This window comes from Malaclemys terrapin, chromosome 1, assembly GCF_027887155.1.
Source record: "Malaclemys terrapin pileata isolate rMalTer1 chromosome 1, rMalTer1.hap1, whole genome shotgun sequence".
NCBI lineage: Eukaryota > Metazoa > Chordata > Testudines > Emydidae > Malaclemys > Malaclemys terrapin.
In genome coordinates, this window is record NC_071505.1 from 304,791,807 (window position 1) to 304,808,249 (window position 16,443).

At 47.2% G+C, this 16,443-nt stretch overlaps 1 protein-coding gene and 1 long non-coding RNA gene across 3 annotated transcripts in view; one reads left to right on the top strand and one right to left on the bottom strand.

The window, feature by feature from the left end:
• The window catches only part of LOC128829885 (uncharacterized), a 39,597-nt gene extending 33,998 nt beyond the window's left edge, over positions 1-5,599 (top strand). Inside the window, exon 3 of the long non-coding RNA XR_008443503.1 lies at positions 4,085-5,599. This is a non-coding gene — a long non-coding RNA (uncharacterized LOC128829885). The remainder of the gene's footprint in view (positions 1-4,084) is intronic.
• BRCA2 (BRCA2 DNA repair associated) overlaps positions 1-16,443 on the bottom strand; it is an 81,480-nt gene that overhangs the window by 23,132 nt on the left and 41,905 nt on the right. For both annotated transcript variants that reach the window (XM_054015324.1, XM_054015323.1), the window contains exons 19-20: positions 14,981-15,125; positions 701-822 (exon numbers count right to left, since the gene is read on the bottom strand). In XM_054015324.1, the coding sequence (XP_053871299.1) occupies positions 701-822; positions 14,981-15,125 (267 nt within the window). The remainder of the gene's footprint in view (positions 1-700; positions 823-14,980; positions 15,126-16,443) is intronic.

The window sequence follows — 16,443 nt, forward strand, 5'->3', positions numbered from 1 at the left end:
TCACTTAATCCACAAACTTACATGAGACTGTAACCAAGAGGGCAAAACCCTGCTGGAAGGGTTGGAATGACTTTGAAAACACACTGGGTCGCCACATGGAAGATGGTTGACATCTGATAAACTTAGCATGCACATAGACTATTTATTGTTTTATTACATGTTTCCTCTATAATGTTTTTGTCCAAAATAAATATACTGGGTTTTGTAAAAGCTGGCTGGTCACTGGTAAATGCTGTCACAGAGAGCAGAACTGCAGGTGCTGGACTAAAAGTCAGACCTGCTGGGATAAGCACAGTGAATTGCCGGGGGCTGCAACCCTAATACTCTGGTCTGGAAGGAAAAGGAACATTGGTTCTTGTCCTTAGGCCACTAGCCATCACCTTTCTAAGACCCAAAGAGATGCCCTTGAAGAGACCACAAATGTAGCAGAGCTGTAGGTAACTGTGACAGTTCTAACAGACCAATACTAGTGAACGAAAAAATGCAACAAAATTTGAATCCTTCATGCAATCTTTTAAAATTATTTTAATCTGAATTCTTATTTAATGATCAGCACACTGCAGAACATCTCACAAGAAGGCAACAGGCAATACTAATTTAAGGTCATATCATGTCCTTGAATCCAGCAGAAACTACTATTGAATAAAAACAATGGAGATTCCACATGTATTTGAGGGTAGTATTCACAATTAATAATTACCTCCATACAACCAGGATCAGATGCATTCTGAATTGCTTCATAAAGCTCTGCACCATCTTGCAAAGTATGAATCTGCTGTCTGGTGAGTGTGCGTGATCTCAGTGCTCTTCTTTGAGGTTTGTCTGTTTTAAAAAAATGTTAATGTTATATCCAAACTGCTACAATCTAAATAAAAAAAACAATTAAAAATGTGATGTAGAAAGCTCATTAGAGTGGCCAAAGTGTGTCTGAATGAAAATATCAGGCTGAGTCTATATACAAGAATTCACTTTTTTTAGTAATACAAGTGGCAGAAAGTCTACTATTCCCTTGGATTTCACATAGTAGAATGTGGTATAAGCTCACTGTAGAATCACTGGAGACAGAAAATATCTATTAAAAAGGAAAGTCATCTTTGCCATATAAGAGGGATAAAATATTTTTTGCAATTAGGTGGCTGAACTACTTTACTTTTATATTTTAATGGCATGTGAATCTATATCAGTGTGTTGATTCAAGACAAGTCAGGACCTCTTTGTGTAGGGTAGAGGGAAAAGGAGCTGATACGTAATAATGTTATGATTACTACAGGAACTGCTAAGCAATATTCTAAGAATAATGAGATGTAACAATTTTATGGATGTTATATGGGACCTAGTCAGTGAAGGGAAGTTGTTGTATATTGGGTTATAAGACCTTCCTGTACGAATGTATTGCTATAGCGTAAGAAGGGGTTGCAGGAAGAACAAACAGAAAGGCAACATGTCTCCTTAGATAAGCAAACTCTTGCCAAACACTTGGGGTGGCAATTATAAGACAATGGCATACTTCCAGGCTCCAGGCCGAAGTGACACAGCTGTTTTGCCAGGCCAGAAACGAGAGATGAAAAGGACAAAATTAAAAAGAGCTTCTCAGAAGTAGAAGAGGGGCTCAGTTGTGAGTGAGCTCTGAAAGAAAGACATGCTGTCAGGCTCGATGGAGGAGTGTGAAGGAGCTGGACCTTCCCAGACTCGGAATGGTAAGTTTTAGGGAAAAGCAGGCATTCATAAAGGCTAGTTTATTATTTTTAAAGTATATTTTTCTTAAAGGCTTTTATTCTAATAAATAATATTTTGCTTAAAGAAGGATGATTGGTCTCTCATTACCACTGTCATTGCTCCCAGAAGGCAAAATGTGTGAGCTTAAATCAGATTTGTTGAGGCAATCATGGGTAGTTAGCAGGGGATTATTCCCCAGGGCCTGGTAGGAGAGTGGAAGAATCACTTGATTCCACCCCATGTCTTGATCTCATAAATATATAGAACAAATGGAAGAAAGAGTAAGTTGATAGTAATGAATATAAATCAGAAGTTATGAATTGTAGAAAACTGATAAAGGACGCAAAAGGACACGTGGAGAACTCTATGGCCAACAGAGTTAAAGACAATGAAGGCAGAGTTTTAAGTACATTAAAAACAAAAAAAACCCTTAACAATGGAATTGATCCTTTACTAGATAAAAATGGTAGAATTGTCAATATTAATGCAGAAAAGAGAAAATATTTATTTTCTTTACTTAGGAAAATCAGATTATATAAGTAATATCATGTGATGAAACACTTTTCATTCCAATAGTAACTTAGGAGAATGCTAAATAGGAGTTACTACAGTTAGGATTTTTTAAAACAGCAGGTCCATATAACTTGCATGCAAGAGTTTTAAAAGAGCTGGCCGAGGAGCTCACTGGATCACTAATGTTGCTTTTCAGTAAATCTTGGAACTTTGGAGACGTTCCAAAGGACAGTGAGAAAACTAATGTTGTGTGTTAATATTTAAAATGGATTAACAGGACATCCTGTGTAATTATAGGCCTGTCAACCTGACATTGATCTTTGGCAAATAATACAGCACATGATACATGACTCAAATAATGAACTATTTTGTCCTCCTTTAATTCTTTATGTTAATCAACATGGTTTATGGAAAAAAACAGACCCTGTAAAACTAAGGTTTTGGTTTTTTACAAGATTACAAGTTTTGTTGATAAAGGTAATAGTGTAGATGTAATATACTTAGACGTCTGTAAGGCACGGAACTTGGTACCATACGATGATTAAAAAAAATAGAATGACATAAAATGAACATGGCACACATTAAATGGATTAAAAACTACTTAATGGACAGGTCTCAAAATGCAATGTAAACAGGGAATCCTCAAGTGAATGTGTTTCTAGTGGGGTCCCACAGGGATCAGTTCTTGACCCTATGCTATTTTACATTTTTATCAGTGACGTGGAAGGAAACATAAAATCATCACCTACAAAATTTGCAGATGACACACAGACTGGGGAATGGTATGTGACATTGGCAGGCCAGGTACCAAGGCTACAGACATTAGTTAAGAAATGATAAACTCATAGCTGGAGACCAGAACAGTTCACTTATGTGTTGCTCAAAACAGGTATTAGTCTTATAAGAATGTGTTTAGACTCCATAGAATGCTGGTAAATTGCTAATGCATTAAAGACAGGTTTCAGAGTAGCAGCCGTGTTAGTCTGAATCCGCAAAAAGAACAGGAGTACTTGTGGCACCTTAGAGACTAACAAATTTATTAGAGCATAAGCTTTCGTGGGCTACAGCCCACTTCTTCGGATGCATATAGAATGGAACATATATTGAGGAGATATATATATACACACATACATACAGAGAGCATGAACAGGTGGGAGTTGTCTTACCAACTCTGAGAGGCCAATTAAGTAAGTGAACAAAAACTTCTGAAGTGATAATCAAGATAGCTCAGTACAGACAGTTTGATAAGAAGTGTGAGAATACTTACAAGGGGAGATAGATTCAATGTTTGTAATGGCTCAGCCATTCCCAGTCCTTATTCAATCCTAAATTGATCGTATCTAGTTTGCATATCAATTCCAGCTCAGCAGTCTCTCGTTGGAATCTGTTTTTGAAGATTTTCTGTTGTAAGATAGCCACCCGCAGGTCTGTCATTCAATGACCAGACAGGTTAAAGTGTTCTCCCACTGGTTTTTGAATATTATGATTCCTGATGTCAGATTTGTGTCCATTAATTCTTTTGCGTAGAGACTGTCCGGTTTGGCCAATGTACATGGCAGAGGGGCATTGCTGGCACATGATGGCATATATCACATTGGTAGATATGCAGGTGAACGAGCCCCTGATGGTATGGCTGATGTGATTAGGTGCTATGATGATGTCACTTGAATAGATATGTGGACAGAGTTGGCATCGGGCTTATGCTCTAATAAATTTGTTAGTCTCTAAGGTACCACAAGTACTCCTGTTCTTAATGTATTAAACTTATTTTGTAATGTCTGTATTCCATGCTATAAGGAAATATGTACGTTTTGCTTTATAACTGAAAATATTTGCTCTAAACTTCTGAACTCAGATGGGAAGAGTGTTTCCTGCCACCATCCAGAAGAACAATCAAAATCAGATGGGAACATCGCAATACAAAGGATTGATTAATGGCCCTATCGCATTTTAGAAATACCACATGCAAGGAAGCTGGTCTATGGACTTGGAGGCTGAATGATGGAAATGAAAAAAAGACACAGGAAGATGTTAGATCTCTCTGCAGTTTGAACTCTGACAGGGCCAGAGACTCTAAACTGAGAGGCAGAGACACCCAGGAGTTGTCTGCCCTGAAAGCCATCTTGAATTGACAGAGATGTAGTATCTTTAAAAATCATAGATGGTAACTCGTTTGTGTTTATGTTTGCTTGCTTTAGCCTGGAAATAAGAGAATTATTTCTTTTTTCTAGTTAATAAACCTTTAAGTTAGGGCACGTCTTCACTACCCGCCGGATCGATGGGTAGCAATCGTCTCTAGTGAAGACGCGATAAAATCGATCCCTGATTGCTCTGCCGTTGACTCCGGAAATCCACTGCGGCAAGAGGCGGAAGCGGAGTCGACGAGCGGAGTCGACGGCGGCGCGGCAGCGGTCGACTCGCCGCCATCCTCACAGTCAGGTAAGTCAACCTAAAATACGCAACCTATTCACGTAGCTGAAGTTGCGTATCTTAGGTCGACCCCCCGACTCCCCTCCCACCCTCCACCCCCCACCCCAGTAGTGTAGACCTAGCCTTAGTTTATTACAGGATTGGCTACAGGCGTTGTCTTTGGTGTGAGATCTAAGATACAGATCGATCTGGGGTAAATGACTGGTCTCTTGGGACTGGAAGCAACCTGAATATTGTGTGATTTTTGGTTTAAGTAACCATTTATCACTAAATCCAGTTTGCCTGGGTGGCAAAATAGCCTGGAGAGTCTAAGGCAGAGTTTCTCAAATGCGGCCACTGTGGCCGCATGTGGCCACCAGGGGCTTTTCTTGCAGCCACAACCTCCTTGGCAGTGATGCGGGAGGAAGGGGGAAAAGCAGTGGTCCTGCCCCAAGGGCCACCAACAAGAGACACAAATGCTAGAGGAACAGGCAGCTAGTGAGTTCCCCACCTTCCCTGGGATGTAGGCTCAGGCTCCAGCTCCAGGGTGGCAGACAGCAGGCTCTGGTCATAGGGCTCAAACCCCCAACGGCAGGGCTACCCCCTATCACCCTTGACCCCCGCCAGCCCGTCATGCATGATGTCCCCCACATCCCCCCTACTGAACTCCCTATCCAAGGCTTAATTTGTCCCTGGGCTTGCCAGGACTGAATAAGTCTGCTGCTGTGAAAAGTGATATTTGTTAATACCACTTTTAACAGCAGTAGACTTACTAGCTAGCAAGTCTTTTAACAAAAGCAGCCAAAAAAAGCAAAAGAAACGACAACAAAAATGACAAGAACCTGCAGAGCACCTTATTTGTGTTTCTATTCTGTTACGGTCCTGTAAAGGAGAGAGACAACTGTACATTATTTTTATTATTGAGTCTGCAAAAATATTCAATAAATTACAATGATTTGGACATGTGTATGTGCATTTATATTTGTTTTTTCTAAAGGTAATTAAGTATTTTAAGAAAAAATTGTCAGCACGGTCACCAGCAAGAGTTGGTGGCCGCACTTTGAGGCTACCAAAAAATTTGTTATGAGAAACCCTGGTCTAGATACTACTTAGTACTTCCATGAGTGCAGGGGACTGGACTAGATGACCTCTCGAGGTCCCTTCCAGTCCTATGATTCTATGATTTAACTTAACAAGGTATAAGTTAAGAGGGGTGACAATCACAGGTTATAAGTACTTACAGGGGGAACAGATATCCGATAGTAGAGGGCTCTTGAATCTTACTGACAAAAGTTTAACAAAATCCAATGGCTGGAAGTTGAAGCTAGACAAATTCAGGAAATATGGCATAAACTTGTAGCAGTGAGGGTAATTAACCATTGGAACAACTTACCAGAGGTTGTGGGGGGCCATCATTGGCAATTTTAAAATCAAGATTGGATGTTTTTCTAAGAGATATGCTATAATTCAAATAAGAACTATCTGGGAAAGTTCTATGGCCTGTATTATGCAGATCAGACTAGACCAGTGGTTCTCTATCAGGGGCCCGCGGTCCCCTGGGGGGCAGTGAGCAGGTTTCAGGGGGGCCGCAAAGTAGGGCCGGCATTAGATTTGCTGGGGCCCAGGGAAAAAAGCATAAATCCCACTGCATGGGGCTGAAGCTATAGCCTGAACTTAGCTTTGCAGGGCCCCATGTGGCGTAGGACCCCAGGTAATTGCCCTGCTTGCTACCCCTAATGCTGGCCCTGGCTTTTATATGCAGAAGAACAGTTGGTGTGGCAGGCGTGGGTTGTGGAGTTTTTATAGCATGTTGGTGGGGCCTCAGTAAGAAAAAAGTTGAGAATCCCTGATCTAGACCTGTGGTTTTCAAACTGCGGGTCGCAATCCAGTACTGGGTCCCGGAATGTAAGGCACTGGGTCGTGGTAGCTCTGGTCAGTACCACCGACTGGGCCAGTAAAAGTCCCGTCAGCGGTGCTGCCCAACTAAGGCATGCTAGTTCCTACCTGTTCTGACACCACGCTGCGCCCCGGAAGCAGCCAGCAGCAGGTCCGTTTCCTAGGTGGGGAGGGGGAGCATGGGGTTCCGCGCGCTGTCCCCCACCCCAAGCACCAGCTCTACACTCCCATTGGCAGGTTCCTGGGGGGCGGCTGTGCCTGTGGACGAGAGTCGTGCAGAGCTGCTTGCACGCCTCCACCTAGGAGCTGGACCTGTTGCTGGCCGCTTCCGGGGTTCAGTGCAGTCCACAGTGCCAGGACAGGCAGGAAGCCTTCCTTAGCACCCTTGCTGCGCCACTGACTGGGAGCTGCCCGAAGTAAGCCCACACCCCAACCCCACGCCCCAGCCATGAGCCCCCCAAACCCAGAGCCCCCTCCTGCATCCCAAACTCCTCATCCCCAGCCCCACCCCAGAGCCTGCAACCCCCTCCCACACCCTGAGCCCCTCATTCCTGGCCCCACCCCACAGGCCTCACCCTCACACCCCAACCCTCTGCCCCTCCCACACCCCAAACCCCTCATCCCCAGCTCCGTTGGGTTGCAGGTATCAACAATTTTCTTCAACTGGGTCACCAGAAAAAAAAAAGTTTGAAAAAAGACAGTTACCTTTTCCGTAACTGGTGTTCTTTGAGATGTGTTGCTCATGTTTATTCCACAATAGGTGTGCGTGCTCATTACGTGCACTGGTACCGGAAGTTTTTCCCCTAGCAGTACCTGTAGGGGAGTGCCCCTAGTGACCCCTGGAGCGGCGCCTCCATGGCACAGTATAAGGGGCGCTGCGCGCTCCCCCAACCCTCAGTTCCTTTTTGCCAGACAACTCCGACAGAGGGGAAGGAGGGCAGGCTGTGGAATAGACATGAGCAACACATCTGGAAGAACACCAGTTACGGAAAAGATAACTATCTTTTCTTCTTCGAGTGATTGCTCATGTGTATTCCACAATACGTGATTCCAAGCTATATCTGTTGGAGGTGGGAAGGAGTTCACAAACTCTTGGGACGGAGTACAGCCCTGCCAAACCCGGTGTCCTCCCTGGTCTGGGAGACCATCGCATAATACAAGGTGAACGTGTGAACTGAAGACCATGTGGCAGCCCTACAAATGTCCTGAATGGGGACATGGGCCAAAAAGGCAGCCAACGAGGCCTGCGCCCTAGTTGAGTGTGCCTTCACAGATGGTGCCGGAAGGATTCCTGCCAGGTCATAACAGGAATGGATGCACGAGGTGATCCAGTTGGCGAGCCGCTGAGTGGAGATCGGCCGACCTTTCATGCGCTCGGCCAAGGCGATGAACAGTTACAAGGACTTCCTGAACGGCTTAGTCCGCTCCAGGTAAAAAGCCAGAGCCCATCTCACATCCAGTGTGTGGAGGCGGCGCTCCTCACTGGACGCTTGGGGCAGAGGATGGGCAGAAAAATGTCCTAACCCATGTGATAGGCAGAGACCACCTTTAGGGGAAACAAAGGGTGTGGGCGGAGCTGGACCTTATCCTTATGAAACACTGTGTAGGGGGGCTCAGAGGTCAGGACCCTGAGTTCCAAGACCCGCCTAGCCAACCTGATCATAACCAGGAAGGCCACCTTCCACGAGAGGTGTGACCAGGAGCATGTAGCTAGCGGCTCAAACGGGGCCCCCGTGAGATGGGCCAACACCAGGTTTAAGTCCCACTGTGGGACTGGGGGCCTAACATACAGGAAAGAGACAATCCAACCTCTTAAGGAATTGTCCAGTCATAGCATGTGAGAATACCGTGAGGCCATGCACCGGTGGGTGGAAGGACAATATGGCCGCCAGGTGCACCTTGACTGACGAGGGCGCCAGGCCCTGGGCTTTAAGGTGAAGGAGATAGTTCAGAATCAGTTGGATTGGGGCGGTCACTGGGGAAACGCCCTGCTCGTCCGTCCATCTGGAAAACTGAGACCACTTTGCCAAGTAGGCTCGGCATGTGGAGGGCCGCCTGCTTTCTAAGAGGACGCGCTGTACCCCTTCCGAGCACATCCTTTCCTCCCGGCCTAACCATTGAGCAGCCACGCTGTGAGGTGGAGTGCCACTAGGTTGGGATGGAGAAGGCGGCCCTGGTCCTGGGAGAGTAGGTCAGGGCGGGACGGCAACGGCCACGGCGGGGTGACAACCAGGCCCGTGAGGGTCCTATACCAATGCTGCCTGGGCCATGCCGGGGCAATCAGAAGGACCAGGGCCTTGTCCATCTTTATCTTTTCCAGGACCTTACCAATCAGTGGGAACAGGGGAAAGGCATAGAGAAACTGACCTGACCAGGACGAAGGCATTGGAGATAGCGCCCCATCCCAGCCCTTCCCACCCCCCCGGAGCAGAACTGGGGACAGCGATGGTTCTGCCGAGTCACGAACAGATTCACCTGGGGAGTTCCCCACATTTGGAAAAGTCTGTGCACCACCTCTGGTTGGAGAGACCACTTGTGCTGAGAGGAAAAGTATCTGCTCAAGTGATCTGCCCGCGCATTCTGGGCGCCCAGTAGACGGAAGGCCTGTAAGCAGATGTTGTGGGCTATACAAAAGTCCCACAGCTTGAGGGCTTTGTGGCAGAGGATCGGCCCCCCCTTGCCTTTTGATGTAGAACATTGAGGCCGTGTTGTCCGTGAGAAACCTGACCACCCGGCCCTCCAGGTGCGAGTGGAAAGCCATGCACACCAGCTGTACCGCCCTGAGTTCTTTGACGTTTATGTGGCGGGTCAGATCCTGAGCTGACCACAGACCTTGGGTCTGAACGTTCCCCACATGGGTCTCCCATCCCACGTCTGAGGTGTCGGACACCAGTTCCAGTGACGGGGCCCTGCAACTGAACGGGACCCCTTGGAGCATGTTTCTCGGGGAGGACTACCACCGTAGGGAGGTGATCACTGGCTTGGGCATCGTGAGGACTTTGTCCATCCTGTCCCTGGCCTGGGAGAACTCCGAGGCCAATCAGAGCTGAAAGGGCCTCATCCTGAGTCTGGTGTGACGGACCACATATGTGCATGCTGACATGTGACCCAAGAGCTAGAGGCACGCTCTGGCTATTGTCACCAGAAACATTGCGACCGTGTCGATGAGCCCCTTCAGGGTCTTGAACCTGTCCTGTGGGAGGGAGGCTCTGGCCGACGAGGCATCCAGGACCACCCCGATAAACTCTATGAGTTGTACCGGGACTAACGTGGACTTGGTGTTGTTTACCAACAGACAAAGTGGTGTATGTGGACAGAAGGAGCACCACATGATTCCGCACCTGCGACCAGGAGCTACCCTTGACCAACCAGTCATCCTGATAGGGGAAGATCTGGACCCCCTGGCACCTGAGGTAGGCCGTTACCACTGACATACATTTCGTGAATATCCTGGGGGCAGTGGACAGGCCAAATGGGAGGACTGTAAATTGGTAGTGTTCCTGCCCCACCGTGAAACAGAGGAAGCGTCTGTGCCCTCGAATATATGAATGTGGAAGTACGCATCCTGCAGATTGAGGGTGGCGTACCAGTCCCCGGGATCCAGGAAGGGGATGATGGAGGCGAAGGAGACCATGTAGAACTTGAGCTTCACCATGTACTAGTTCAGGCCTTGCAGGTCCAAGAAGGGCCTGAACCCCCCTTTGGCCTTCAGGATAAGGAAATAGCGGGAGTAGTACCCCTTGCCTTTGAACTCCCCCGGTACCGCTTCCACTGCTCCTAGGCCCAGGAGCCAACCCACCACCTGCTTGAGCAGAGCCTTGTGTAAGGGGTCTTCCAGGAGGGATGGGGGGGGGGAGGGTGGTTGGGCAGGGTCAAAATAAACTGGAGGGTGTAGCTTTGGGAGATGGTGTTGAGGACCCATCGGTCCGAAGTCAGCCGTGACCACTCCGGGAGGAAAGCACACAACCGATTGGAGAAGGGAAGCTTTATTGAGGGTGGATCCCTGATGAGAACTGGCAGGGCGCCCCCGGGCATCCAGTCAAAACCGCCTTTTCCCTGCCTGCTTGCCCTTGGATGACCCAAGCTGGGGGGCAGGCCGAGACTGCCTCTGTGGGTGCCTTTTATAGTCCCGTGACTTTTTATAAGTGGTCTTGTATTTTGAATGGGTGGCCTGAGTGGGAGTTTACTGCGGCTTGAACCTAGGTTTAGCCAGAGCTGGAACATAGAGACCCAGAGGCTGGAGTGTTGGGCGGGAGTCTTTTCAGCCCATGCAGCTTTGTACCCATTTGTTCTGCAAACGGGTTTGCTGTCAAACGGGAGGTCTGCAGGGAGGTCTGCGCCTCACTGGAGAGCCCAGAGAGCAGGAGCCATGACGCCTTTCTCATGGACACCGTGGAGGCCATGGACCGCGTGGCCATGTCCGCTGCATCCAAAGCTGCCTGCAGGGTTGCCCTGGCAGCTGTTGTGCCCTCCTCCACCAGCACTTTGAACTCCTTCCTGTCGTGCTCCTGGAGGAAGTCCTCGAACTTGGGCAGGGAGCCCCACAGATTGAACTCATACCGGCCCAGGAGAGCCTGGTGGTTTGCCACCTGTAACTGGAAGCTCGAGGACAAATACATTTTTCTTCCAAATGAGTCCAGCCTCCTTTAATCTTTATTTTTCAGGCCCTGCCGTTCCCTGTGGTTGACCAACTTGACCACCGGGAGTTAGGAGCAGGGTGGGTGTACAAGTATTCATGCCCCTTGGTGGGTACAAAATACTTGCGTTCCACTCTCTTAGAGATGGGGGCCAATGACGCCGGGATTTGCCACAGGGCATTTGAAATTTTCACCATTCCTTAGTGAAGAGGCAAGGCCACCCTGCCTGGTGCCAAGGAGGACAGTACATTAAACAGGGACTCCGAGGGCTCCTCCATCTCCTCTGTCTGCAGGTGGAGGCTTGATGCCAACCTTTTTAAGAGTTCTTGGTGGGCCCTAAAGTCCTCCTGCAGAATGGATGGAGCAGGGGCTGTAATCGCCTCATCTGGGGAGGGCAAGGAGGCCGGCGCGGTACTTTGTGTGTCCACTGGCACCGGAGGGTCCATAACCTGGTCAGTCTCCAGGCACGGTGTCGAGGATGTATGTCCCACCGACTCCTTCCTCGGAGGTCTGGAGAGGGAGTCTGATGGTCCTTCTGAGGCTCTGGCCAAGTTGGGGGCCATGGTGCCCACTGGTACCATTGGGCTGGCCATGGGGCCCGGTGCCACTGCATCTGCTGTGGCACCGGCAGAGCCGGCTATTGGGCCTGGCTGGCGTGGCCTATCAATGGACGACTACAAAGGGAGGCCGGGCTGACATATGACCTGCTGCTGTCCCTGGACCGGGAGGAGTGGTGGTGCTGGGAGTGATGCTGACCATAGTACTGCAATTCTGACGTAGAGGACCTGTACCATCGGTAACAGCTGCTCCGTGATCGGCTCCGGCGGGCGAACCCATGACGGCGATCGACGCCCAGGGCTGCGGGGGTGGTGCCGTGGTGGGGTCCTGGAGCGAGACAACGAACCGGAACGACGTCGGCGTTCGTGCCGTGACTGGCTGCGATAGCCCCTCCGGGACAAGGACCTTTGGCGTTGTCTGCCTCGGTCCCGTCAGTATTCACTCCTCGAGGCGGAGCGGTGCCGAGAGTCTTGGTCCGACGGAACCCAACCAGACAGCCCGGTGGGAGTTGAGGGCAATCCACGTGGATTTTGCCCTGAATGGTCACTGGGCAGCGAACGGCATCAGGAATGTTCCCTTGACCGAGACAGGGGTGACTGCAAAGATCCCAGCGGCGGCTTGCCTCTGGAGCGCGGGGCCGACAACGGCGGTGCTCCTGGTACCGGCATGGACATAACATCCCAAGCCGCCTGCAGGGCCTCCGGTATGGAGGGCATCTAGACAGGCCTGCTCCGAATGGGCCAGGCTACTCTGCTCGACTTGAGTCGGAGGCCTAGAGGCCAGTGGGAATCGAGCACTGCCCAACATGGGTCTAGCCTCTGTCCCAGGTTTACTCCAGGGCCACGACGAAGAAGGCCTCTTCCTAGCCTTCTTGGCATGCCCTGTGGACGGGGAGCGGTGCCGACTAGTCGATGGTGCTGAAGGGTCGCCGCGCACCAACACCACGGTGCTGGTGCCTACTCGAAGCGGCGCACCAGAGCCAGTCAGTGCTGCCTCCATCAGAATAGCCCAGAGCCTAATGTCCCTTTCTCTCTTGGTCCAAGGCTTAAACGACTTGCAGATCTTGCAGCGATCGCTGAGATGGGTTTCCCCCAAACAGCGTAAACAGGCCACATGCGGATCACTCACTGGCATAGATCTCCTACAAGTGTCACATGACTTAAACCCCAGGGCATGGGGCATGCCCCAGCCCGGGCGCTTTAGCTAAACTAAACAACTAATTAACTACAGGTACCATACACTGAATGAACAAGCAGTTTTAGGGATGAGCTACAGCAAAGCTGGAGCAGAGCAGTTCCGAAGCACCTTCACTGGCGGCAAGAAGGAACTGGGGGGGGGGGGGGGGAGGAGTGTGCAGCCCTCCCTTATACCGCGCCATGGAGGCGCCACTCCAGGGGTCGCGAGGGATGCTCCCCTATGGGTACTGCTAGGGAAAAAACTTCCGGCACCAGTGCATGTGGTGAGCACACACACCTATTGTGGAATACACATGCGCAAATCACTCAAAGAAGAACCACTGATCTAGATCATCCTTGCCATGAGTGCAGGGGACTGGACTAGATGACCTCTCAAGGTCCCTTCCAGTCCTATGAATCTATGATTTAACTTAACAAGGTATAAGTTAAGGGGTGAGCTCCTGGAGTTCATCACTATGCGTCATGCTTTAATTATTCTTGTGGCTTTTTCCTGAATCCTTTCCACTGTTTCAACATTCTTCTTGAATTATGGACACCAGAACTAGACACAGTAGTCCAGCAGCAGTTGCACCAGTGCCAAATAGAGGGGTATACAGACTCTGCACTCCTACTTGAGAGTTCTTGATGATGCATAGAAGGATCTAATTAGCCCCATTGGCCTCAGTGTCTCACTGGGAGCTCATGTTCAGCTGATTACCACCTTGACCCTGAAGTCTTTTTCAGAGTTAACTGCTTCCCAGGATAGAATCCCTCATCCTGTAAATATGGCGTATGTTCCTAGATCTATAACTTCATTGGGCCATATTAAAACACACAGTTTTTGTTTGTGCCCAGCTTACCAAGCAATCCAGGTTGTTGTGGATCAGTGATCTGTCCGCTTCACTATTTACCATGTCATGCTGTCAGGAGGGGCTCACAACCTTGAGTGGCTACCTCAGGGAAGACTAATAAAAATAGGGCAGACACCCCAAACTGGTGGTATGTTCTATAATTAGATTTCAGCAAGCCAGTAAGAAATGTGAACTCCTGGATCACTGTAGCAGGCTCACTATGGAGTCACAGACAGTCCCCTACATGATCACAGTGGTCTCTTCTGGCCTTAGAATCTATGAACCTGGTGATAGCTAGAGGCCTGAGACCAGAAGAATTCAGAGATGCAGTTCACCAGAAATTGCGACAACAACCTCACTTAACTATCAGTGACTCTATACTTGTATCTGTGTATTCCAAGTCTACACCTCACAGGAACAAGTCCTAAATTATGTACAAAAATCTGTTAAGTTACAGTAGAACTTCAGAATTACAAACACCAGAGTTACGAACTGACCAGTCAACCACACATTTAAATTGGAACCAGAAGTATGCAGTCAGGCGGCAGCAGCAGCAAAGACACAGACATACACAAATTAAAAAAAAAAAAAGCAAATACAGCACAGTACTGTGTTAAACGTAAACTACTAAAAAAATAAAGGGAAAGCTGCATTTTTCTTCTGCATAGTAAAGTTTCAAAGCTGTATTAAATCAATGTTTAAATGTAAACTTTTGAAAAAAAAAAACACCATAATGTTTTGTTCAGAGTTACGAACATTTCAGAATAATGAACAATCTCCATTCCCGAGGTGTTCATAACTCTGAGGTTCTATTGCAGTATTTCTGGTGATTATTTACACGCGATGGGGAGTAGCAGCCCATCAGACTTGCCTTAAACATCTCAGAAATAACATTAAAAAAACAAAACAACTGCATTCAGACTTTGCAGAAAATCTTAGTACTATCTCCCAAAGAACTTCAGGAAAACTCCTTTTTCAGCATAAAGGAGAATCCTCTATAAACAAGATCCTCATGTTCACACAACACATTCCTGTAACAATGAGAATACCTTTGAGACAGTGAAACAGAAGACCTGACCTGAAGAATGAACTGAAAAGCTTCTCTCTCTCTCACCAACAGAAATTGGTCCCATAAAAGATAATACCTCACCCACCTTGTCTCTCTAATATCCTGGGACCAACATAACTACAACTACACTGCATACTTGGAAACAAAAAGTTTTACCTTCATGCTGTTCAAATTCCACTTGGATTTGTGAAAACAGAGCTTCCAGGTGTTTTTGTCGATTCTCTGCATGCTTTGCAGCTTCCCTTTCTTCAGCGCGACCATTACGAAACACATATGATCCAGTTGGTATCTTTTCCACCCACTGGAATAAGAATTCAGATATAAAATTAAGGCTTTTATTTATTTATTTAAAAGTACCCTAACCCAGTCTTTTAAAATTCTATTCTCCCTCCAATAAGGCCAATTTTTTTAGGCTTTTTGAGGCTCATAAATTTTAATTTCAGTTTTGAAAAACTCCCTTATCTTCTCCCTCTATTGCAATATTTTCAATTTAGGTTAAAATCTGACATTACATCTGGTAAACTGGGTTTAATTCCACCACAAAAACTTGAGGGTTGCACTGATTACCAAGCGCATGATTTTACAAAAATGGAAGAGTAGGCTTATGCCCAAAATACAGCATTGGTATTCAGATCTGTCCGAATTAGCAGCCAAAAAAAGAATAGCTTACTGCCCTAGGAATCCATTATATGAAATCAAAGATATTTGGACCCTGTTTCTTTAGATATGTTTGAATACAAATAACAGACTGCTCAAAGAATGCCAGACCTCCATTCTAGCTAGCTGCCATGTCCCCCTCTAACTCCCTTCAGCTTTGGTTAATCTTCCTTTCTCCTCATGTACATCTTCTCCCATTTTACTATTTCAATCTCCACCTTATTGTGTTACGTTTATCTGATCAATTATAAATCTGAATCCGATCAATTATAAAATTGCATAATTCTGTTGGAGCTCCCATGAAGTATATGGTAACTGGGAACATATACAAGCTATAAATAATTTTGTATTTTTATCTGCTCTCTGAAAATTAATAAAGATAACTCCAAAGTTCAGGGCTGTAGCTTAGTTAAGATGACAGTTACAAAACAACAACAACAACTACCTCTGTTGCAGTTTAAAAGTGAGGGAAGAGTCGAAGACTGAAAGCAATAGTACAAAATTTTACTCATGAAGGACTGTTTGAAGAAATTGGACCTCTGAAAGGAACCATGACAACAGAAGTGCCTAGCATTACAAATGTGAAAGATGCCAGAGAGGACAAAGAGCATAGGTTGGAAGCAAGGGACAACTTTGTTTTATCTCAAAGAGAATTATTTGCAAGAAAACTAGCAAAACAAAAGGAAACGATAATAGGAAATTTCTTTGCTGAGTATGCTCTTTCTGCTAGCAGCACTTCCCACAATTCTGAGATATATGAATGGTTCCCCTCCTTTTTGCAGTTCCAGTGATAATTAAAACATTGTAGCGCAGCCTGTGCTGATCACATACCTTTCTCTGGCTTGCTGCCAGACTATTCATTCCAAAACTGTGTAAGAACTCTTTGAATATTAGTAACAATTTCAGAGCCAACCAGAAAACTACATACACTACATTAACTTGCTCACAAACTAGAGATATAA